This window comes from Octopus bimaculoides, chromosome 11, assembly GCF_046866305.1.
Source record: "Octopus bimaculoides isolate indiv1 chromosome 11, ASM4686630v1, whole genome shotgun sequence".
NCBI lineage: Eukaryota > Metazoa > Mollusca > Cephalopoda > Octopoda > Octopodidae > Octopus > Octopus bimaculoides.
Genome location: NC_142938.1, coordinates 74,777,633 through 74,804,902, shown reverse-complemented (window position 1 = coordinate 74,804,902; position 27,270 = coordinate 74,777,633). Strand labels below are relative to the sequence as shown.

The 27,270-nt window shown below is 39.2% G+C and overlaps 1 protein-coding gene across 4 annotated transcripts in view; it reads right to left on the bottom strand.

The window, feature by feature from the left end:
• The window catches only part of LOC106875133 (cysteine-rich with EGF-like domain protein 2), a 31,128-nt gene extending 15,946 nt beyond the window's left edge, over positions 1 to 15,182 (bottom strand). For all 4 annotated transcript variants that reach the window (XR_016243724.1, XM_014923132.3, XM_014923140.3 and 1 more), the window contains exons 1-8: positions 14,705 to 15,182; positions 11,561 to 11,643; positions 7,153 to 7,207; positions 5,395 to 5,509; positions 4,927 to 5,015; positions 3,806 to 3,932; positions 1,513 to 1,614; positions 16 to 96 (exon numbers count right to left, since the gene is read on the bottom strand). Coding sequence is in view for 3 of the 4 variants with exons in the window: in XM_014923132.3 (XP_014778618.1) it covers positions 16 to 96; positions 1,513 to 1,614; positions 3,806 to 3,932; positions 4,927 to 5,015; positions 5,395 to 5,509; positions 7,153 to 7,207; positions 11,561 to 11,643; positions 14,705 to 14,851 (799 nt within the window). In the remaining variant the exon portion in view is untranslated. The remainder of the gene's footprint in view (positions 1 to 15; positions 97 to 1,512; positions 1,615 to 3,805; positions 3,933 to 4,926; positions 5,016 to 5,394; positions 5,510 to 7,152; positions 7,208 to 11,560; positions 11,644 to 14,704) is intronic.
• Positions 15,183 to 27,270: the final 12,088 nt, after the last annotated feature.

The window sequence follows — 27,270 nt, the reverse complement described above, 5'->3', positions numbered from 1 at the left end:
AATTAGAATACTTACGATGACATTCGTACCAACCAACTGTATTTTTACACCGGAAATTACCATTGCATGGGTTACCTAAACTACATTCATTAATATCTAGAAAAGAGAAAAAACAAACAAGAGAAAATATACTTGTGTAATTTCAATATAAGACAGAAAATATGTAAGCCATCTCAATAAGCTAACTACAAATAGTTATTCAGTAAGGAAAAATAACATAAATCATTGAGTAATATTACTCTGCCTTATTTTTATTATAAGTGGAGTCAACTCTGTTCAGGTTTTGGTATTATTCTGACCTCATCAGTGAAATAAAAAAATTCATCATATTTGCCAAAGTAGTAATGAAATATTCAAACTATAAAAAAAATCCTTTCATTATTAGATCATGTAATTCTCTTACGGGTCTCATTCAAAAGACTGAAACTATTTAAACCAGGGTTTCTCAACCGTTTTACCCTTGCGTAACCCTGAAAATAATTTACATGTTTCAAGGAACCCCTGCACGAAAAAAAATTATATACCATATCTTTCTCATATTTTTTCCATCATAGTTCATGCGGTAAATATCATCTATATATATATATATATATATATATATATATATATATATCTTTATTTCTACATTTATTCCCCTATTTCCCTATATACTCCTTATTTCCTTCCCTTTCCAAAATAACTCCTTATATTGAACTCTAATATTTCCCTCTATATAACCATCTCACATCGTCTCTGATGAAGGGATATCCCTAACATCCCAGAAACAGCTGTAAGACTTTCTCTTTATAAATGTCCTGAAAATTCCACACAGCTTTGGCTTTGCTGTCTCATTTTCTTTAACATATATATACACACGAGAAGACCCGGCAAGCCAAGTAAGATCGTTGCCAGTGCCCCTGGACTGGTTCTTGTGCGGGTGGCACATGAGATGCACCATTTTGAGCGTGGCCGTTGCCAGTACCGCCTGACTGGCTCCTGTAGGATTTTCGAGCGAGATCGTTGCCAGTGCCCCTGGACTGGCTTGTGCGGGTGGCACATAAAAGACACCATTTCGAGCGTGGCCGTTTTCGTGCGGGTGACACGTAAAAGCACCCACTACACTCTCTGAGTGGTTGGCGTTAGGAAGGGCATCCAGCTGTAGAAACTCTGCCAAATCAGACTGGAGCCTGGTGTTGCCATCCGGTTTCACCAGTCCTCAGTCAAATCGTCCAACCCATGCTAGCATGGAAAGCGGACGTTAAACGATGATGATGATGATGATATATATGTGGATGTTATATTTTTCTGATAACCTAATAGGTTAGATAGGATGATGTCTATATTACAAGATTACAATAACCAATAATATGTTGTGCATGTATAGTAATATTTCGATCATGAAATCAGCATTAGCTTATCTCGCTCTTTCTCATGGAACCCCTAGGATCCTTTTGCGGAACCCTAGGGTTCCGGGGAAACTCCGGTTGAGAAATGCTGATTTACAGACTGACACGTTAATGGAAATATACTTACCATCACACCCATATTCATCTGAATACTTCCAGCCCACACCACAGGCATCACAAGTAAAAGGTGTGTTGTCTGTGCAGGATGTCTTGCAAGCTTTGTGACATACTAGAAATTAAAAAAGGAAAAAGAAAAAAAATTTGTTGAGAGAACAAAACACATTAGACATGCTAAATGTTTTCTCCAATTTTTGTGTTCATGTGTACGAGTATACTGAAGTTGTGTCAGTATCACAGAGGGAAGATGATGATGATGATATAAAGTTTAAAGAAATAACAGGAAGTAGTTGGAACATACATATATATGAAATGTGAAGGCACGTGGATCAGTGGTTAGAGTGCTGGACTCACAATCATGAGGTAGTGAGTTCGATTCCCAACCCAGGCAGTGTGTAGTCTTCTCAAGCAAGACACTTTATTGCATGTTGTTCCAGATCACTCAGCTGTAGAAATGAGTTGCAACATCACTGGTACCAAGCTGTATCGGCCTTTGCCTTTCCCTTGGATAACATCAGTGGCGTGGAGACGGGAGGCTGGTATGCATGGGCGACTGGTGGTCTTCCATAAAACAACTTTGCTCGGACTTGTACCTTGGAGGGGAACTTTCATGACCGAAGGGTGTCTTTACTCATTTTGCTTTTATATATGGTGGAATACAGGAGATAAAGTGCCATAAAGTAACATCCCTCAGAACCAAAAGACCGAAGAAAGTGGAGAGGCAAAAGCGTTAGAGCAGCAGACAGTATTTAGTTTTAAAATGACAATGTAAGGTAGGTGTGAAAGGCCAGAAATGACCAGCTTGAAAATAAAACAGGTAAAATATTTTGGCTGGATATGGCCAGTTTAAATGCTAACGGATTAGAGATTCATTAATAATGAATGTTTAAATGAAGTTGACAGTTTATGTGTATTTTTGAATGGCAAATATGTGTCTTTCATACTAGAATTGTTTTAGCTTCAGCGTGCCGGTGGCACGTAAAAAGCACCATCCAAAATGGCCGATGCCAGCGCCACCTTGACTGGCTTCCGTGCTGGAGTCATGTAAAAAGCATCAACCGATTGTGGTTGTTGCCAGCTCCCTCTGGCCCTGGTGCCGGTGGCACATATAAAGCACCCACTACACTCTGGGAGTGGTTGGCGTTAGGAAGGGCATCCAGCTGTAGAAACACTGCCAGATCAGACTGGAGCCTGGTGCAGCCTCCTGGCTTCCCAGTCCCCGCTCGAACTGTCCAACCCATGCCAGCATGGAAAATGGACGTTAAACAATAATGATGATGAAAGTGATCGCTGACTGGCTTCTGTGCAGGTGGCATATAAAAAGCACCATCTGAACGTGGTCAGTGCCAATACCCCCTGACTGGCTCCAATGCTGGTAGCACTTAAAAAGCACCATCCAAACGTGGTTGATGCCAGTTCCCCCTGACTGGCTCCCGTGCCAGTGGTACGTAAAAAAACACCCACTATACTGTCGGAGTGGTTGGCATTAGGAAGGGTATTCAGCTGTAGAAACATTGCCAGATCAGATTGGAGCCTGGAGCAGCCCACTGGCTTGCCAGACCTCAATCAAACCGTCCAACCCATGCCAGCATAAAAAGCAAACGTTAAACGATGATGATGAAATACATGGGTTCCAGGCAAAATGTTTTTCCAGACAAGTACATCTCCAAAATAGAAATTATATTTAACTCCACAAAATTTGAAATAGATATTAAATATGACCAAAAAATTTCTTAAATGATAAGGAGTAAATTTCTAATACAAACATTACTAAAAATAATGTAATCAAATAGGCGCAGGAGTGGCTGTGTGGTAAGTAGCTTGCTTACCAACCACATGGTTCTGGGTTCAGTTCCATTGCGTGGCACCTTGGGCAAGTGTCTTCTACTATAGCCTCGGGCCAACCAAAGCCTTGTGAGTGGATTTGGTAGATGGAAACTGAAAGAAGCCTGTTGTATATATGTGTATATATATATATATATATATATATATATATATGTGTGTGTGTGTGTGTGTGTGTATGTATGTCTGTGTTTGTCTCCCCAACATTGCTTGACAACCGATGCTGGTGTGTTCATGTCTCCGTAACTTAGCAGTTTGGCAAAAGAGCCCGATAGAATAAGTACTAGGCTTACAAAGAATAAGTCCTGGGGCCGATTTGCTCGACTAAAGGCTACTCATAAATGTTTTACCAAAATGGTTTTCCCATGTGGTATAAATCCATTGTTACATATATCTATAAATCTTTTGAAGAATTAAAAATATGTAGGAAAATATGTGAATGTATTTGGTCTGGAACTTACAGTGGCACACTGTGTGTGTGTCGTTTTTGTATCCTAAGTAAAAACCAACATCACACTCATCACATAATTCTCCAATGTAACCATCTGTACAATTACACTTTCCACTGCCACCTCGAGTGCCCTCACCCTGGAAAAAATAAAAGGTAAAAATAGGTGTTTGTATAATCAGGGTTGTAGAGAGAGTTTACTTTACAATAAAATAGAGTAAAAGTTGGGGATAATTTGGGTAACAGAGTCAGTAAAAATGTACTGAGCTCCTAACTAAATGTAATACAATGTTTCAAAATTTTTAATTTCACAAAAAGGGAAGCTGCATGTATAACACATAACTTAGAAGCAGTGCTAAGGATGTGCCAGCACACACGAGATTGAGACATGGCCGACCGCATGCACTTCTCATGAGGAATTCCAGAAGGATCTTTGTGAAACCACTGCTGAGACACTTCCGAAAAAAAACAAAGAAAAGCCATTGGAAAACTGATTATAGCAGCGACTCCATCAATTCCTAGGGATATCTGAAGCAAATTGGACAATGTAACCCCTGATATACTAAAAAAAGATAGGCTGCTCACGGCTAGGGGTCTGCTAAATCAGGTCTAATGTGGCAACTAAATAATACCAATAATACCTATAGCACATTATTTACATTATTTACATTTGACGAATATATTTGTCCTCATCTTGTTTGTGGTTAGCACAACGTTTCGGCTGATATACCCTCCAGCCTTCATCGGGTGTCTTGGGGAAATTTCAAACCTGGGTTCTCATTCCTGTGAAAGCAGTAATTAATATAAGTAGTTAGGAAAGAGAACCCAGGTCTGAAATTTCCCCAAGACACCTGAAGAAGGCTGGAGGATGTATCGGCCAAAACGTTGTGTTAACAACAAACAAGATGAGGACAAATATCCATCAAATGTAAATAATGTGCATGATTCTTCATCTCTTAAATATGGAACTGGATTACCTATAGCATTGCATATCAATAGAACAGGACCTATATATTTTGCTTTGCAAGTTCTGTAAAGAGTTCTATTTAAGCAAGGATATTCAAGTATTAAGCATTCTAGAGTTTGGTAGACGAAAGGGAAAATGTTTAAAAAAATCAAAGGAAAACTTCATACAATGCATTTGCCCCTCTTTTTGCATGGTCTCTCTTTTCCTCCATGACAAGGCTGACAAGTAGGTCCATATGTGTTCTTTGGACAACAAACTGAAATAAATATTTTTAAATAATTAGTATTAGTTTAAACAGCAACTGAATTTGTTTACAAATATAATTTCTTTACAGGAATATTAAATCATCCCCAATATTTAACTAGCATTTTTTACTTTATCAACTCTAGAAAGATAATAGGTAAAGTAGATTTTGACTGGATTTGAACTTAGATTGTAAAGGGTTGCAACTAGATCCTGTAGTCATTTGGTTTGATGTAATACAGTGAAGCATAGACAACGGATGTTAAATGATATGTACCTCACTATTACACTGATTGTATGTACCTCACTCCCTTAGAGATCACAGCTACCTTATTATTAACATTTCAGTGATATTCTAGTGTAATTGTTATCAATATGAATCGTTTTCATACCTTTAGCATTTGTTATACAGAAATATTGAAAGAAATCTACATGGGTCTTTTTCACAAAATGCTTAAACCAGAAATTTTCAATCCTATCTTCAAACTGTTCCAATAAGCTGTGAGCCTGTAAATAAATAAAGCAAATAATTGCATCACACGTTACAATATATAATTTATCATGGATATCGTTAAAGCAGTTAACATTAAAAAATAATCAGAAATAGTTATACAGTGAGGCACAGGTAGAGCTGTTAGAAAGAAGTTTGCTTCTCAATCACATGGTTCCAGGTTCGGTCCCACTATGTGGCAGATTGAGCAAGTGTCTTCTTCTACAGCCCCAGGCTGGTCAATGCCTCGAGAATAGATTTGGTAAATGGAAACTGAAAGAATCTTATCATATATATGTATATGTGTGTGTGTGTTTGATGTGTTTCCTCGTCGTGACATTGCATGATAGTCGTAAATGAGTGTCACTGTTACACAAGCAGTGTCATTCATTCCCAATATACTGCAGACACATGTCTGGTCATGGGGAAATATTACCTTGGTTGGAAATAGGCGAGGGTTAGCAACAGGAAAGGCATCCAGCCATAAGAAATTTGCCTCAATAAACTCTGTCTGACTCATGCAAGCATAGAAAAGTAGTCATCAAAGACCATATTACCACTGGTTAATATGATTTTACTTATCCTGGTATGTGATACAACTCCAGACATGTTTCAGTGTTATTAGAGATCCTCAGTTGAATACAGACTATAATCTTGTACACAAGTAGGGGGTGGAATATTAGCAAATTTTAGAGAATAAATAACTAAGAAATGCCATTAATTACATGAACTAATGCTCTCAGCAATTAATTAACATAATTAATGATGGGAGCTTTGAAAGAAAAATGCTGTTAATTTACTAATTCATCCAAAATAGATGTGAGTCTATATTCCATGAAGCTTATTGTCTACATCATGTTATAAATTTGTATAAATTACTCTATAATTCTACTCATATGAAATATGAGCCAGCAAGGAAGTCTCCACATGATCCCTCAACCTGCAAGAGACAGCTGCTATGGCTCCCTCAAATAACACTGTGCAGATTGTCCAGTTCTATTAAGCCTCTGTCTAGATGAGCACTCTACTATAGATTAGTGCTGGATTAACCATTAAGCAAAATCAACATGTGCTTAGGGCATCGGGGAGGGGGGGGGACACAGAATTGGTAAATGGTTTACAGCACAAAAGAAATCACTTTAAACTTGCTAAAATAATATTCAGGGTGCCTAATCTCTACTAAGTATAGAAGCAGATGTCTTTACATAAGATTAATTTTGAGGATCTGATGATCATAGGCGCAGGAGTGGCTGTGTGGTAAGTAGCTTGCTTACCAACCACATGGTTCCGAGTTCAGTCCCACTGCGTGGCACCTTGGGCAAGTGTCTTCTACTATAGCCTTGGGCCGACCAAAGCCTTGTGAGTGAATCTGGTAGACGGAAACTGAAAGAAGCCCGTTGTATATATGTATATATATATATATATATATATATATATATATATATATATATATATATATATATATATGTGTGTGTGTGTGTGTGTGTGTGTGTGTGTATATGTTTGTGTGTCTGTGTTTGTCCAAATACATTTGGGAAACAACATTATTATTATTAAAATTTTCCTATCATTGATGATCAATAAAGGTGCAATACAATAATATGAAACAAAGTTGTAAACAGGGATCTCACACAGACGTAAATATTAGAGATAGACTTACTGTTTTATCTTCTATTTTGTATAAATATTCTAATATTTCTGTCATACGCGTTTCACTGAAAATAAAGCAAAGGAATAAATGAGATTGTATATTTTATGATGCATCATTAATAATATTGGTCGTCATCATCATGACCAGCCTTTAACATCCGTCAATTAAATTTGATGACTGGCACCCATGCCAACGTCGTCTCCTTCATTGGACATGAAACTCAGCTTGCGAAGACCTATTGGGGCAAGCGAAAGCGAAATCGTCATGGCACCTGTGCCCAGCATCACCTTCCTGGCACTTGTGTCAGATGGCACATGAAAAGACATTCGAGCGAGATCGTTGCCAGTGCCGCCGAACTGGCTCCTGTGCAGGTGGCACGTAAAATACACCATTTCGAGCGTGGCCGATGCCAGTACCGCCTGACTGGCCTTCGTGCCGGTGGCATGTAAAAGCACCCACTACACTCTCGGAGTGGTTGGCGTTAGGAAGGGCATCCAGCTGCAGAAACTCTGCCAGATCAGATTGGAGCCTGGTGTAGCCTTCTGGTTTGCCAGTCCTCAGTCAAAACATCCAACCCATGCTAGCATGGAAAGCGGACATTAAACGACGATGATGATGATGATGATGATTTCCATTCCAGCATGGACTGGGTAGCTCAGCAGGAGCTGATGAACCGAAGGACTGTGGTGTCATGTTCCAATGTCTGCTTTGGCATGGCTTGATGCCCTTCCAAACACCAACCACTTTACAAAGTATAACTGGATGCTTTCTACATGGTACTGGCACCAATGAAGTCCCCAAGTAATTTGTAAAACAAGACCCAACAACTGACGGGGGGGGGGAGGAGTATAGTGAGGTGGCTTTATGCCAGGTGATGAGACGTTAAATTATATTAGAAATATGGGAACAAGTGTCCTGCTGTAAGGGAGATATGTGGTTACTAAAGTTGGAAAAGACAGAGGACATAAGAACATCTAACAAAAATGTGAGGTTGTGGTCAAATTAAACAATCCAAAACTCTACAGTAAATTATAATATTCACAAGCATTAGTAGTATATAGATTAGATTATAGTACAATGAATTAGAAAAAAAGAGTGCTAGATAATTAATTAAATTTCATAGAAGAAAAAAAGATAAAGCAACCACTTTACAATATAACAAAACAATTTCTGAAGCTCAAATGCAAGAAGTTTTATATCATCAACAACATTTTTACATCTATTTTTTCATGCTGGCATGGGTTAGATGAAACTTAGTGATGCAGATTTTCTACAGCCAGATACTCATCATTTACATTATTTACATTTGACGGATATTTGTCCTCATCTTATTTGTTGTTAACACAACGTTTCGGCTGATATACCCTCCAGCCTTCATCAGGTGTCTTGGAGAAATTTCAAACCTGGGTTCTCATTCCTAAGGTATTTTTCGATGTTGTTATTATTATTATTATTATTATTATTATTCAGGTCACTGCTTGGAATCGAACTTGGAATCTTGGAGTTAGTGGCCCGCACTCTTAACCACTATGCCATATAGTGATTCCAGGCAGTGACCTGAATAATATGTGCATAAACATCATCATCATCATCCAACATCCACTTTTCCATGCTTGCATAAGTCAGTCAGAATTTGCTGAGGCAGATTTTCTACAGCTTGATACCCTTCCCGTCATCAACCCTCACCGGTTTCCAAATAAGATAAATATTTCCCCCTTCCAAACACGTTTTCCACTTAAGTCAGGAAATGAGTAACTTTGCTTACATGATGATGATGCTTGTTTACACGTTTGTCATACATACATAAAACTCTACGTGTATATATATATATATATATATATATATATATATATATATATATATATATATATATATATATATATATATATATATATAGGTGTATGCTTTTATGCATCCTTATGCTTTAAGCAAATTTGTAATTCATAGCTAAACAATGCTATTTGCCTGTGGAGCATCTATGTTACTGCTGTTGATTCCATCAATTTTAAATTTTATCCGCATTGTAGTTGTGGGCCCCATGCCAGTAGCACATAAAAAGCACCATCCGAACGTGGCCGAACCAGTGCTGCTTTGACTGGCTTCCATGCTGGTGGCACGTAAAAAGCACCATCCGATCGTGATCGATGCCAGCTCCTCTGGCCCTGTGTGCTAGTGGCACCCACTACACTCACAGAGTGGTTGGCGTTAGGAAGGGCATCCAGTTGTAGAAACACTGCCAGATCAGATTGGGGACTGGTACAGCCTCCTGGCTTCCCAGACCCCAGTCGAACTGTCCAACCCATGCTAGCATGGAAAACGGATGTTAAACGATGATGATATTAGCAGAAGTGACATCTTATTTCAAATTTTAGTGTTTGAATGTTTTGTTTATATATATATATATATATATATATATACACACACACACATACATATGTATGTGTATATATATCATCATCATCGTCGTCGTCGTAGTTTAATGTCCACTTTCTATGCTGGCATGGGTTGGACAGTTTCACCGAGGACTGGCAAGCCAGGAGGCTGCACCAGGCTCCAATCTCATCTGGCAAGGTTTCTACAGCTCTTCCTAACACCAACCACTCCGAGAGTGTAGTCGATGCCTTTTACATGCCAACGGCACAGTGGCCAGTGAGGTGGCACTGGCATTGACCATGCTTGAATGGTGCTTTTTATGTACCACCAGCATGGGTGTCAGTCAGGCAGCACTGGCATCGGCCACAACAGCGGTTTTACTTGACTCAACAGGTCTTCTCAAGCACAGCACATTGCCCAACAATTGAAGGGAACTCTTAAATGGCCCCATTATGCAACTCTGGCATAGGCCATAGCCACAATCTCACTTAGCTTGCTGGGTCTACTCAAGCACAGCATGTCTCCAAAGGTCTCGGTTGCTTGTCATTGCCTCAGTGAGGCCCAACATTCAAAGGTCGTGCTTCACCACCTCATCCCAGGTCTTCCGGGGTCTACCTCTTCCACAGGTTCCTACCACAGTTAGAGATCGGCACTGTCCTCATCCATTTGTAACACATGACCATACCAGTGCAGTCATCTCTCTCACACACCACACCTGATGCTTCTCTCTCAGGGCACTTACATTCTGTTGTGTATGCACACTGACATTACACATCCAGTGGAGCATACTAACTTCATTTCTTGCAAGCTTACGCATGTCTTCAGCAGTCACAGCCCATGTTTCACTGCCATGTAGCATGGCTGTTCATATACATGCGTCATATAGTCTACCTTTCATTCTGAGAGGCCCTTTGTTACCAGCAAAGGTAGGAGTTGTCTGAACTTTGCCCAGGCTATTCTTATTCTAGTAGCTACACTCTCAGAGCATCTGCTCCCACTGCCAACTTAGTCACCTAGGTAACGGAAGCTATTAACTACTTCTAGTTTTTCCCCCTGGAATGTGATGGAATCAGTTTTCTGAACATCTGCAGTGTTTACTGCCCCTGTGCATTTGCCACACACAAAAACTATCGTCCCAGTTAACCTTCCTTTGATATTGCTGCGCCTCTTAGGTGTCCGTAGCTTACACCGATTACATCTTAAGGAGTTTCTACCTACACCTTTCCTACAGATCGAGCAGGGTAATCAACCTGAAGGGATTTGTGGTTTGTCCACCTTCCTACTTACTAAGGCTTTGGTTTTTGATAGATTGACTCTAAGGCCCTTCGATTCTAGTCCTTGCTTCCACACCTGAAACTTCTCCTCTAGATCTAGTAGTGACTCAGCTATTAGAGTAAAGTCATCAGCATAGAGGAGTTCCCAGGAGCAGCCTGTCTTGAATTCCTCTATTATTGCCTGGAGGACTATAATAAATAGGAGGGGGCTGTGGACTGAACCTTGGTGTCTGAGGGTACAGTAATCCCATTGGAAGTGAGGGACCCATGCTGAGTGCTTATGTGCCACCAATATAGGTGTGTCTACACAGTATTGGCATGAGTGCATTTTATGTGGCACTGACACCTGTAAAGGACAAACCTGTATGTATGGATGACAGCGGTTTCAACTCAGCTTGGTGTGTCTTCTCAAGTACACAAATCACCACAACTCCCAGTCCCTTGTCATTTCCTTAGTGAGGCCCAGCACCCAAAGATCTTGTCTCACCACTTCATCCCACGTCTTCCTGGGTCTACTCCTTCCCCAGGTTCTCTCCACTATTAGAGCTCAGCACTTCTTTATGCAGCTGACCTCATCTGTACACTTTACATGACCAAACCAGCAGAGTCTTCTCTCTTGCCAAAACGAAGCAAACATAAAAAGCATATTTACGAAACAAAAATCTGGACAGGCATCAGGCTTGTTCATAGAAACAATTTTAAAAATCTTCACCTCTCTACACAAAAAGATAAAAAAAGTTATCCAAAAAAAGACATGTTCAGATCCTTACCTTAGAGCATAACTTCCAAGCTTATTTTCTTCCCAGTTAGTGTTACCACCTCCATAGTTACCTTTTGCAGTTTTTTTTAAACCCTGTGAATAAATGGATGTTTTTGTTAAACTATAACCTGACGCACTTCTGAATACGGTTTGAGAATACATACAAATGATAAACAGAACAGTTCAAAGTTTAGTAGAAAACCTGATTCAACAAATTCCATCTGACCCATGCAGGAATAGAAAAGTGTACGTTAAATGATGATGCTAGAAACTTGCTTCTAAACCATGTGGTTAAGGGTTCAATTCTACTGTGCAGCACTTTGGGGAAATGTTTCTTTTTTATCGCCCAAAGCCTGTAATTGGATTTGGTAGATGGAAACTGAAAGAAGCCCATCACACATATACATATGTTTGTGCGTGTGTGTGTCTTGATATTATGTAAAGATTGTAAACGAGCATCATCGACATACAACCAATTTTTGTTTCCAGTCTTCTGTGAAAAACATGTCAAGTCAAGGGGAAATATTACCTTGATAGGAAACAGGTGAGGATAGGCAACAACAGGTAGGGTATTCGACAGGAGAAAATCTATCTCAACAAATTCCGTCTGACCCATGCTAGCATGGGAAAAATGGACGTTAACTGCTTATAAATATATATACACAAATGAGCACACAAGTGCAAAACAAGGTAGAAAAAATAGTATTTGAATACCAAAGGTAGAGTAATTTAGTTTTTTTTATTAAAGGTGTAAAATTATCACAGAACTGTTACTCTAAGTTATACGTTCCCGTTCGTCGGGCAGTTGTGATAGCGAATTAAAATACTGAATTAAAATCGTGATTGTACGTGTAATTCAAATACATGAATATTCGTGTATTTGAAATATATCAAATAACATTATATTACATGTGCAATCCCGATTTTAATTTAGTATTTTATCACAACTGTCCAACGAACGTGAACGTGAAACTGAGTTACAGCTCTGTGATAATTTTACTACTTTAATAAAAAGTGTATATATATATATAAAACAAATAATAAATGAGTATATGCATATATACGTACAGGTATGTGCATACCTACGTCTACCTGTATATATAGGTGCATATCTGGGTACAGGACATTGCAAACAAAACGCAGACAAAAAAATAATAATAATAACCAGAGTACAGAAAACACACAGGCCACATAGAGAACATTTTCCTTTATCAGCTATCCCCATTCTAACACAGGCGTTTCGACTTGTTAGGGCAGGACGCGAGGGGCATTATGCCAGTAATAATATATATATATATATATATATATATATATATATATATATATATATATATATATATATATATATATATATATATATATTTATTAAAAACGGGAAAGGCCGGTTTATAGGATTACCTTAGGTTTCCAGTCCATAAAAGGTCTAGGTTTTGGGGATTTGACGATACACCATAAAGCTAGACCCTTTATAGAGGGGAAACCTAAGGTAATCCCATAAACTGGCTTTCCCCATTTTTAATATATACTGCTCTACATCTTAGAGTGTGCTGATTTCGGATTTATGTTTTCTACAAACGATATATATATATATATATATATATATATATATAATGTATGTATAATGCCACAGTTCTTAATCTTATTTCTTCTCACAAATAAGTTATATAGAACTCTAATTGAAGGATATTTTTATAATGTTTTTCATTAATAGCTAAGTTTACTTACAATGGAACCAACTTTGAAGATTCTTTTGCAAAGACTTATAATCCCATGATATAATGGCTGATATTACGCATATATGTTATTAATTTTGACACGTCACTTTGTCACCTTACCGACTTAGGGAAATTCAAGTTGATTCAGGCAGGGTTTGACCCTAGAACTTTAAAACCAAAATATCCATTCAACGGAAATACACATTAAATGAAAGGTGGGGAAAAAAAGCCAACAAGTGTTGAATAAAAGTAAAAATGAATTACAAAATCCAAAGATTATTCGATACAAATGGACAGTCGTAAAAAGGTAACAAACAACATAGAATGATAACAAAGTGACATGTCTTTAGATAAACTTTAATAATCCTCAGGGCTGTTCTTTCTTCCTTCGGTAGCTTGAATGAGAATCGAACAGACCAGTCCAACTGACTTCAACGACTCATTCAGTTTCGCTCATCCCTCATTCCAAAACTACCCAAAGTTAAACAACAGATTAACGAATTATTGAAATGTAAACAAAATTAGCAAATTGGTTTTTATCAAAAGAAAATTTACAGCATGTAAATTGTATGTAAGCTTTAAAGGAGAGACTCTTTAACAAGTTGTGCATTTCTATTTACTGTTCAGATACACTTGTGTGTGTGTGTGTTGTATATATATATATTTATATTGCAGTCCATATTCGTGAGAAATTGCCACATATGTAGTGAACATGATCATTCCTAAACTGCTCTGAAGATCGATGAATGAAAAATATATCGAATACAACAAGACCTTTTTTCTTCTGTCATAGGGATGTGTTGAAAATATGTTTCATTTAAGCATTTTTATAAGCTTTAAAAGAATTATTCTCTGCAAAATATGTTTTTAGTTTCGTTTTTAGCGATACAGTCTGATAATCAATCAATCTTATATTCCTATTTTATCAACACTGACGGTCGAGTCGTTCATCGATATTCGTTTTTACTTTGCACTAATTTGTCAGTCCAGACGATATAATAGCTGGTACTTATTTTATCGATCTCCTGAATATCGAAAGGTAAATGAAACTCCGACGGGAGCTAAACCTCAGAAACTGAACAAAATATTTTCAAACGAAACAATCTTCCACACAACAAATCATGTTTATACGACACATTTCAACATCAACCAGTTTTAAATCACTAAGTTGTGATTTAACCTAGGTTGTGGCCATGCTGGAGTATCGCTATCAAAAAAATGGTCCGTTAACTGGATTTGGGGGCGAGTGTTTTTAGCAAGACATTTTAAAGGTCCGAAAGATGAAACAAGGTCTATGGTTGAAATGGAACCCTCGACAAGTGGTAAGACCTGTTAGTGTTAATTCTCACGGCAACGACTGCTATTTTGTTATATGAAAACAATAACAATTCCTGATTCTCAACAGAACGTGTAAATGTATAGAAATAATACTGACTCACCTCTCGATACCGTTCTTCGATTTTACGACAAGCTTCACATTTTTTTATCATCGGGTCCTCCTCTTTGGTGGAAGCATACACAGAAACCAAAAGCAAGACGAAATTAATAACTAAATATTTGCTCGATAGACTGTTCCAAAAATACATAATTGATTTATATAAAGTAACGATGTTTCTTTTCTTATAAACAATGTGTAAACAGTGAATATATAGCTTTTCTTTTTCTCCTTAGCAACAGAACGGGATTCTTGAATGGAATCTAAAATGTTCCTGGAACACAAATTGTGGGATGCAAGACTAATCACTACTGCGTTTAAAGATTACTATTTGTTTTTCCTCTGGGAAGAAATGTTATGAATGAGAGACATGACATCGAAGCAGGAAGCTTTTATCTAGTTGCTGTCCTGGTTTTGGAGGCAGCTTAAATGTTGATGCCAACATGACAATCCTCAGAAATAGACATTTGTCCATGTGTAGTGTAGACCGGTTGGAATCAAATGGCCAATCAGATTGCGCCACGACGCTTTACCGGTGACGTGTTAAAATGTGAACCGACATTTTATCTAAACGATTTATGAGTGCCTTTTCCTCTTTGCACCTTGGCGTTGAATTTAAATTATTCATTTAGATTTTATTGTATGTTTCTTTGAAATGAATTATTCATTTTCCTATGAAAATTTTATGCAATTTAATTTAGGTGGTTATTAAAATTCAAGAAGCGTGTTCTTTCTATTTTGTAACGTTGTCAATGGTTTAAAGTCTGTTTTATCATAGGGTGAATTGGTTGGAAGTGTGTATAATGCAACGTCTCTCTTTGCATCTCGATCTGATTTTATCTTCTCAGTGAAACCCAATGCTCTCGAGTCAAGTCTAGCTTTTCTCTCTTAAGTCCTTGGTCTAATTCTGCCACATGTGTGAAATTATCACCAGCTCACTTTTTTCCCATGAACATGCATCATTCCATCCTCACATAGTTGTCCATCTTACATACATCCACTGATGCCTGTGATGCTCAATTGCTTTCACAACTCACTCATGCTTCTTTGAAATAAATTAAATTTACACAACCAGCAATCTACAACAGCTTGGTCTTATCCACTTGCATAATACTTCTTGTATGTTCTTCATATAGTCACTTATCAAAGAGAGAATGAAACACTTTTCTTTCCAAGAAATTGCAATTCCTTTATTATTCTTCCACGAATCCTAACCTCTATGCTATCACTCACAAAACTTGCACCCAGAAATTATACTCAACATCCAATATCATTCAAAGAATACTTGACCTTCACTTCATGCAAACTCATGCTATTTGTTAAACTGATATTTTGATAATTTGTGAATCTATCAAAAAATCCCCCCCCCCCTCTCAGCAGTTCTTTTGTGTAGTGATTGCTAGTATTACATATCTAGTATTTATGTTACCTAGATCCTTTCTCTTATTGAGCAAGACCATTGCTATATTTTCTATAAAGTAACTCCTGCAACTACATTAATTTTGGACTTTTTAACTTTAAGGTTTTTTTTCTCTCAAGCCCAGTCACCTCTGTTTGAAACATTTTCTAAAACACTGTACATTCTACAATGACTACTAAGTTATCAAACAAAGATTCCGTTAATATCCTAGTTTTAGAATTCTTTTAGGGTTACCTCAAAGGTTAAAATGAATGGAAGACTTACATTCACATCAAATGCAATGCAAAATCACCTCTGGTCACCTGAAACCAACAAGGCCATCTTTCCTTACAATAAATCAATGTACCCCAGAGTTAACCTCTATCTCTGCCAAGCTCTTCAGTCTCTCTCTCTCTCTCTCTCTCTCTCTCTCTCTCTCTCCTCCAATGATACTTTGGAAATAGTACATTGTGTACCATTCACAAGAAGAGCAACCTGTCTGACCTGCTACACCAACTATTGAGACATCGTTCCCAGTAGTGTTGCAAGGTTTTAAAGTTAGGAGGAGCAAACACACACAAAAAAAGAAAAGGGTGCTGTGATACAAAACAAACAATTTTTAACTCATTTCTCTGATATTACACAAAATATTTCATTAGGTATAATATGCATAATTGTATTCCACATTCATTAATTTCATGTTCATTATCAATGTCATTATTTATGAAACGTACAACTACTGATATAGGTGTGATGTGAAAAAGATGAAACACCACTGGACCGTCCAGTGTCAAGAGGTTATTACGTTGGGGTTTGTTTTGGTTCTTTAGACATCAGTGGCCACCAGAACATCACAGGAGATTGAACAGACAGCTCAAAAACTCCAGAAACTTCTTCCAAGGCCATGTGACTAATAAAAAACAAGAGATTCAACTGTTATTGTACAAGTGAAGTAAAGAGGTAAAAAACATTGCTAAAAAGGCACCAATTTGCTTGGGTGGTGGGGCGACAGTTGCTCCTCTTGCTCCCCTCTCAGTGACAACACTGACCATTCCCACCTCCAACATCTCAAAGGTGTCAGAGACGGTCATTAAGAACTACAGTCTCTAACAAATTAAATCCATCTCCCTCCTTTATGACCCCTAAATCCGGATCTACTGGGTTTCTTAAATCTTTTCTCCAGATCTACTGGATTTCTTAAATCCTTTCAAACACCAGTAGACCACTAGGTAAATGCTTGCCTATGAATTCCATCCATCTCTTGTCTCTTGGATGGTAAGCTTTTTGTCAGATGGCACTGTAATGGGATGTGTTGATGGAGCTCTCTCTGATCCACACACTAATCAGTTCCAGTGTGCCTCAAAGTTGGGTTACATCCCCAACCATCTTCCTCCTATACATCAATGATCTTCTTGAAAAAACTCCTTTACAGATGAGGCCACCCTTCATTCCTTCCTAACCATTGACATATATATCAGCCACATGCCACCAAGACACTTTGCTCAACCATGCACTGCCTCTATAAATAGAAACCTCAAAAGAATTCTCCAATGGAATCAGTCTTTTCTCCTTCAATGGCATAAATGTACAATTGCTACACTTATGAAGACATGAATACTATATTATATAACACCCAAATATGAACAAACAACAAGAACCTTCAAAGTTGCTGCAATTATTATAGGTTTTACCATCATTGAGAAGTTCTCCTGACAATCTCACATTCTCAGTATGATGAAGACTATCTCACAGACGCTGGTCTTCTACATCTTGTTCAAAATCTGAAAATACTCACGTCTGAAGTTGCTGATTCTGTACAAAAATCGATTCACCATGTCAGGGATGGTAATAAAAATGCTGACACTGTAGATCATATCACAAAAAATGAAAAACTATCTGGCTGATTAGTATAAAGCAGCTCTTCAACACACTCTGGCCTTATCTTGAAAGACATGCTGTGTTCCCTCTCTGCCTCTTCTACCACTACTGCAGGAGCCTCTGTTTCTTCGTGTTGTTTGGTCACATGTTGCATCCACTCAGGTACTCCTGATTCATTCATTTTTCTTCCTTTCATTACCCACATGCACGTGTGTGTGTGAGTTTGTTTTTCATGGCTTAGAAGTTTAACAAGTACCACAGTGAAATAAATACCATGATTGATGTAACTAACAAACCCCTCTAAGTCAGGCGAGAACCGCAGCATAGCTACAGTCCAACGATTGAAACCAGTGAAAGAATAAAAGCACAATCAAGTATCTTTAATTTGCTATGATGGGTTTTGTTTTTTGTCCAACAATCACCCTCTTCTGGCTTGATGCTGTGGGAACTGGTATGTAGCTGGTGCAAGCTTCAAACAAACTTATATCATGGATCTCTACATTATCCACTGCATCGTTGTCTTCTAAATTTCTACAAGGGGACATATGACAGTTACCAAGAAACCATAATCTGCATGGAGTGTATGCAACCCCTATCAATATTAGGTAATGAAAAATCAAAAGACAAGGCCTAAGTGGGAGCCCGACCAAATTAATTAAGTTGTGATGTTGCATTATTCAGACAACTGTAAATTGTATGATTTCAAGCATAATGAATCTTCATTTGGATGTAAAAGAGAACTGTGGTTATTCCTACACAATCTTTGCCAAAATAAGACTATCAAATTTCATCGAAAGAGACTGTTATGGGAGATTAATATCAGAAACTAAGATGAAATGCTTTTTTGATTTATTATCAAATTTGACTGAGTTTTCTGAATCAGATCTCTTCTCTGCAAAACCAAATATCATATTACCAAAAAACAAAGACAGATTGAAAGATTTATCCTCTACTCAAACACAATTACAGTTTTCGTTTTTGGAGGTTTTTCTTTTCTTTTTAATAATTCTCTGATAAACCAAAAAGGAAAATATGTATTTTATATTAAAAAAACAAATGCAATATATTTTCTCTAGCTGCAAAGCTGTTATTCTTCTCTGCTTTTCTCAGAATCTTCAAAGGCTAAGAAAAAGAATATCTCTAGATTGGTTGTGAAATATGATACTTCAATAGTTTAACAGTTGAACTTTTGATTGAAGTCCATCAATTGAAATGTTTTAGTGAGTCCTGATTTCTTTTGATAAATAATTCAATGGATCTTTGTCCTGGATAAAGAACAATACTGTTTCATCTGTGAATAATAATTTAATAAGCTAACTGTGCTAACTCTGCTCTGGTGGCAGTTTAACCTATGTCTAAGAAAATGTGTACATTCGCTGACACCACATACACATAGGCCTACTTATTCAGGCACCTTTCTCCCTGGGTCATCATTCTTGCTGTCGTCGTTATCACTCTCATCATCACCATCCCCGTCGTTATCATCATCATCATCATTGTTGTCGTCATCGATGTTGTAGTAATCATCATCATCATCATCATTGTCGTCATCATCGTCGTCGTCGTCATTGTCGTCGTCATCGTCGTCGTCGTCGTCATCATCATCATCATCTTCATTATCATCATCATCATCATCATCATCATCATCGTCATCATCATCATCATATTAGAGGAGTTGACCTGAATAAAATCGAACCCTTCAACTAAGTCATCCCCCAAGTTTGGAGGGGTGGGCAGGAGCATTGTCTAACATGAGGAGGCATTTTAGTGGCAAGATTTTTCTTGCAGATTATTTTTTACCACTCGGGGCAAAAACTTCATGAAACCATTCAATAAAAAACTGTCTGATTACCCAAGCCTTGATATTAGCCCACCACATAACAGGCAAACACAAACATACACACACACACATATATAGGACAGGCTTCTTTCAGTTTCTATCTAGGCTTTGGTCGGCCTGAGGCTATAGTAGAAGACACTTGCTCAAGGTGCCACGCAATGGGACTGAACCCAGAACCACGTGGTTGGTAAGCAAGCTACTTACCACACAGCCACTCCGGTGCCTATGTATATATATATATATATATATATATGTGTGTGTGTGTGTGTGTGTGTGTGTGTGTATTTATGTATTTATTTTTATACACATACACACACACACACACACACATATATTTCAGGTTTCTCTCAGTTTCTGTCTATCATATCTGCTGACAAGGTGTTGGCTGGCCCAAGGCTGTAGTAGAAAACAGTTGCCAAGATGCCACAAGACACCTTTTCCCACGACATTAGCAACGCACTGAATACTTTCTGTCGACAAGTTGCTTGTTTTATTATCAACAGATTTTTATTGTTTCATACGCAGACACACACAGCCACACAGACACAGACACACTCACACACACATGCATGCACACATACATGCACACACACATGCACACACACACACACACACATGCACACATACATGTGCATACACACAGACACACACACATAAACACACACACAAACACAAACACTCTCTCTCTCACACAGAAACACACACAGAAACACTCACACACGCACATACACACATACAAACACACATGCACACAGACACACACATTCACACATACATGTGCACACACACAGACACACACACACATGCACACATACAAACACTCTCTCTCTCTCTCTCTCTCTCACACACACACACACACACTAACACACACATACAGGCACACACACACACATACTAACATACAAGCACACACACAAACACACACACTAACACACACACAACTATACATGCACTTATACTCATGTGGGAAGTCTAAGCCATGCAAGTAGTCCGACCCATGCAAGCAAGGAGAAGTAGGCATTAAAATGATGATGATATACATACATACATGGTGGTTGCCTACTCCTTGTGCAGAGTCTGACCACCTCCTGCCCCTACACCTTAGCCCTTTCATGGCGTCTGATCATCATCATCATCATCATCGTTTAACGTCCGCTTTCCATGCTAGCATGGGTTGGACGATTTGACTGAGGACTGGTGAAACCGGATGGCAACACCAGGCTCCAATCTAATTTGGCAGAGTTTCTACAGCTGGATGCCCTTCCTAACGCCAACCACTCAGAGAGTGTAGTGGGTGCTTTTACGTGTCACCCGCACGAAAACGGCCACGCTCGAAATGGTGTCTTTTATGTGCCACCCGCACAAGCCAGTCCAGGGGCACTGGCAACGATCTCGCTCGAAAATCCTACGGGAGCCAGTCAGGTGGTACTGGCAACGGCCACGCTCAAAATGGTGCATCTCATGTGCCACCCGCACAAGAACCAGTCCAGGGGCACTGGCAACGATCTTACTTGGCTTGCCGGGTCTTCTCACGCACAGCACATTTCCAAAGGTCTCGGTTTTTTAAACCAGACAATGTATTGAAAAGACACCCACATAGATTGCACCTCTGATTTGGACCACCAAGACCTGCAGTTAAGTTCTGATCCTTGTGGACCTTAATATATCTTTTGAGGCCTCCATTAGATTTGCAGACCTTATGGCATACATGGCATTGAAAGGTGTGCACAGAATAACTGGCGGAGGTTTGTTTTTCGTGGGTCCACAAATGAGATTTTGAGCCCAGCAAAAGAAAGACATGGTCTGTCACAAACTATGCACACAAAGAGGTCATTGTGACATTCTTCTTTAAATCTCTGAGTCTTGCCTGTGTCATCCTGGCCTCTTCAAACACTTTCACTCCACTCCACGCATACATGCATTCATACATACATACATACATACATACATACATACATGTATAAGCACCGGCTCTCACACACACATACACACACATATTGTAACTCAACACTGGCCTGCAGCTTGTTGGTCCCTAGTCAAACCATCTTACCCTTGCCAGCATGGAAAGCAGATGTTAAATCGTGATGATGATTATGATGATGATGATGATGATGATGTATACATATACATACATATACTAACATACTCTCCCGCTACATATGTGTGTGTGTATGTATGTGTTTATATATATATATATATATATATATATATATATATATATATATATATATGTATGTATGTATGTGTATATATATGCATATATATATGCATGTATATATATATATATATATATATATATATATATATATATATATGTATATATGTACATATATGCATGTATGTATGTGTGTGTGTATATATATATATATACATACATATATGTGTGTGTGTGTGTGTGTATTTTATATACACACACACACACACATATATATATATATATATATATATATATATATATATATATATATATATATATATATATGTGTGTGTGTATGTATGTATATATACATGTACAGAGAGAGAGAGAATGTGGTTAGGGAGACAATGGTGACAATGGAACTGGTTAAGTAACAATACACAAATACAACGACTGGTTATCAGAACAGTTAAAATATCTCGAATCTTCCCAGCTGTTCTTGCTTGCTTTTCTACTTTTGTTAGAATCCTTTGTCATTTAAGACATAAATATGTATGTGTGTGTGTATGTGTGTGTGTGTGTGCATGTGTGTGTGTGCCTTCGGATGTTTGTGCCTTTGTATGTATAAGTGTGTGTGTGTGTGAGTCTGTATGCGCAAGTGTATGCGTGTGTTTATTTCTAAAGCATGCAGGTATTGACCCTTCATTGATCTGGTCACAGCTTTTGTTTCATTTCAAGGATTGGGCAGGGGCGGGGGGAGTTAGTTCCTGGTATCTCTCAATGTGTGTGCCTGTGCATGTGTGTGTGTGTGTGTGAACATGCGTGTTTGTGTGTGTGCGTGTGTGTGCATGCATCATGTGTGTGCATGTGTGAATATATGTGCGTGTGTGTGTGTGTGTGTGTGTTATATACGTGTGCATGTGCGTGTCTGTGAGTGCGTGTGTGTGCATGTGCTTGCATGCATGTGTGTGCGTGTGTGAGTACATGCATGCATGTGTGTGTATGTGTGCACACGTGTATGCACGTCCGTGTGTGTGCGTGCGCGTGCGCGTGTGTGTATGTGTGTGTGTGTGTGCACGTGTGTGTGCGCGCACGCGTATTTGTGTATGCATGTCTGTATGTGTATATGTCTTGTTCTCTTTCCTACTAATTACACACACACACACACTCATATAATTATATATTATATCATTTTTGTTGTTGTTGTTGTTGTTGTTGTCGTTGTTTAGCCCTAGGCAAATACTGGTTGAACTGACCATGATCAGAGTCATTTCTGTCACCATCATCATCCGCTTTTTTAAAGTTTTTTTTTTTCATTGTGCATACTTAAAACTGCATTACTCATTCTGTCCTGTTTTAGGATGGTAGGATGCGATTTGAGGAAGATCTTGGTTCTATTTCTAGCAGATTGAACAACCACAAAGAAACTTTCTCCCTGGCTAATTGTACTATATGTGTGTGTGGGTGGGGGGTGTGTGTATCTTATTGTATATTTTTATGAATGCCTTTTCTATTTTACCGTTACTCTCTGGAGAAGGGTGGTTAGCCCGCTCCTCCTCCTCCTCCTCCTTGTAAACATAAGGACACAGGAAATGTGTCAAGGCCGACAGGAAGCGGTGCAGCTTCCCAGGTCTAACCAACAGTAGTATTATTCCCTTCAGGGGACTGTCACATTAAGTTGACAGCATACAACTACTTGAAATAATTACCAGTTGAACACTGGGGTTAATGCAATCGACTTACCCACTTCTCTCGAAAATGCTGGCCTTGTACCAAAATTTGAAACTAATATACCTCGACTGTTTGGGGAATACACAGGGGAGGTAAGGACAAATTACCGTGTATTTATTTAATTAAGTCCCTTTAATTTCAGAGTTCAGATTTTGCCATGGTTGACTTTGCATTGCAGGAGAAAAAAACATACCAGTTACTCTCTTGAATTAACATAAACTAGCGTACCCGCCCTTAATTTGTGACTTTGTACCAGTTAAGAATTACTATTGTGTAAGGGACGTAATTCTTAGTTACAAATAGCACAGTTGTCAAACTTGGAACCCAAAAAAAAAAAAAAACTTGTATGATAAAGATGATTCTTCTTCTTCTTCTGCTACCTTCTTCTTCCCTCATAGCCACCACAAACCTTCCATAAAATACATGGGTTGACACACCGTTGACCACATTGCCCAATTGGTTGAGTGCAGTGAGTCCTTGGTAACATTCCAAATACCAGATTCCCAACCCTGGTCAGCATTGGACACTTACCATACAACATCCAAGAGATGACGTATGGTAAAACATGCTTCATCAAAGGCAAATACACCCATCCACTGTCTTTCCTGGAGTGTCAGCTTCAGCAGATGCCTGTGCGTTGTTAACAACTGGGCATCCAAGACTCTCACAGAGTGGGCGAGTCTCCTGACAAGAGTCACCTATCTCTTCCACAAGAAGTGAAAAGATATCTATTCAGGTATTTCCTGGGACAAGGCTTGATAGTCAGACAGATACCGAAATATAGGTATTAGGCACTTCTGCATGACCTTTCAGCTTGATAGTCTCAGCCTATTCTCAATTAAAACTGACTTCTCTACCCATGAGATCTTCCTACATCCTTTCGCACCTGGGGAACCCAAACATCTTAACCAGCCTTTTGGTCCAGCAACAGAAGCCACTGGTTCTCAAACTGGGATCCGTATCCCTAAGGTTCACAAAGAAAGTACTAAATGATGGGAGTCCATGAGCTGATATCAACATTTGTTTGGCAGATCATTTCGAAAGCTTGGAATCCTCAAAGAAACTAACTTAAATTTAACAAGGTTCCTTGGAAAAGATACATGTTGCCTACAACAGACCCAAAAATGGTGCTGCCCCCATAAAAGTGCCATCCGGGGTGAACTGCTCCCTCCACTCCACCAGCTAGCTATGCTAGTGGATGTAGCCAGCTCTGGTCAAACCATTAGACTCATCCAACTCTTTCTGAATCCTCTGCACTGTCCACAGATTGACACCCAAACACTCTGAAATGTTCATACTGGAGCTTCTGGCTTGAATGACAAGCAGTATAGCATGCCGTTTTCAAATTTCTGGCAGAGTGAATTGTGTCATGGTGCTGTTTTTCTCACAGTGTCCAACTGACCCTACTATACTGTGTAGTCGAAAAAAATCAAAAACAAACAATGCACGAAATTAGAAATTAGAAATATAAAATGGTTACAGTTTACCCATCGCACCCTGTATATATATATATATATATATATATATATATATATATATCTGCCACATACCTGTAATAAATGTAGGACATCATCATCATCATCATCATCGTTTAACGTCCACCTTCCATGCTAGCATGGGTTGGACGATTTGACTGAGGACTGGTGAACCAGATGGCTACACCAGGCTCCAATCTGATCTGGCAGAGTTTCTACAGCTGGATGCCTTTCCTAACGCCAACCACTCCAAGAGTGTAGTGGGTACTTTTATGTGCCACTGGCACGAAGGCCAGTCGGGCAGTACTGGGAATGGCCATGCTCAAAATGGTGTATTTTACGTGCCACCTGCACAGGAGCCAGTCCAGCGACACTGGCAACAACCTCGCTCGAATGTTTTTTCACATCTGCTGTGACCATTACCGGTATCTACAGACTGGACACTGGAAAGAATACAAGGCTATCCTTCCACTCTGCAAAGGGGTTGGCATTAGGAAGGGCATCCAGCCATAGAAACCATACCAAAGCAGACAAATGGAGCCTGGTGCAGCCACTAGCATAGCTAGAATGTGTGCCATTTGGGTGTCAGAAAAGTTACTACAGGGATAACTGGTTTGTGGGGGCCAAGCACTCACAGCAATGTTGCTTTTTGATCCGTTTCTCTCAATAGCAATGTTCTACCTTCGAATGAGAGCATGTATCCCTGCCCTGTAAAATTCCTATGACTGTTCTTTGAGCCACTTCTTCACTACTTCCACACTCACCAGATTTAGCGCCTTCAGGCTATCATCCCTTCGGCCCCATGAAAGAGGGTTTTAGAGGCAAACATTATTCCAGTGACGAGGAAGTGAAAACTGTAGTGAAGAAGTGGCTCAAAGAACAGTCAACAGAATTTTACGGGGGCAGGGATACATGCTCTCATTCGAAGGTGGAACATTGCTATTGAGAAGTAGGGATGTGATCCACATAGGACCAGCTTCATTTTGATGTATGATGCATGTTCCTGTGTTGGTAATTATACCTGTCCTAAACAAAATGGCATTGCTTTTTGACTCATCCTCGTACATACATACATATATACATACACACACACACATACACTGCTCTCCACCAAAGGCAGTGAGCTGGCAGAATCGTTAGCACGCCGGGTGAAATGCCTTAGTGGTATTTTGTCTGCTGCTACGTTCTGAGTTCAAATTCCGCCGAGGTCGACTTTGCCTTTCATCCTTTCGGGGTAGATTAAATAAGTACCAGTTACACACTGGGGTTCGATATAATCGGCTTAATCCGTTTGTTTGTCCTTGTTTGTCCCCTATGTGTGTAGCCCCTTGTGGGCAGTAAAGAAATAACACTGCTCCCCTCCAAACCTTCCCTATTGCCCATAACCTTGCATCTCTCTTCCAAGACTCCCATCTCGTCCTTACTCACTGCACACTCTCTTCCCAGTTGCTTCTGTTTCCCCTCTACACCTCTTACCTTCATTTCACTACTCATCCTTACACTTCTCGATTGACCCCCCCCAAGCCTTTCCTTCCTTTCCTCCCTACTCACCTTCTCTCCTTCCTCCCCATTGCCTTCTCATTTCTTTTCATGCTTTCACAGCCATTCACTTTCTTCTTCGTGTTTCCATAGTAACCTCCAGCATCTACCTCTTGCTCCCCTCCTTCTACATCCAATTCACTCTCTGCTCCTCTTCTAGCTCCTCTGCCACCTTAACACCCTAACACCCTTCCACATCTTTCCCCTATGACCGCCACACACACCTCCCTTTCATTCAATGACTCATTCAGGACCCCTCTCCACCTTACTCCATTGCTCCTTTTCGGTCTCCTTTTCTTTCGTACCTTGTGTCCTTACTCAGTCCTTATAATGTTGGATAGTCCTAGACCCCTTGCCTCACACAACCCAGCCCATCAGCTTTTCAATTCTATCCCTTTCCTTTTCTCAACTCTGTCACTAATCCCTCCCCCCCTCTCTTTTCCCTATCTTCCCCTCCTACCATTCCCTCATCCCTCTGCCTTGAATCATTGCCCACTCGCTCTTCTGTTCCCCCTCAAGTTAGAGGAATCACTTAGGGGCCTTAGCTTTGCAAGTTATGAGGTGATCATCA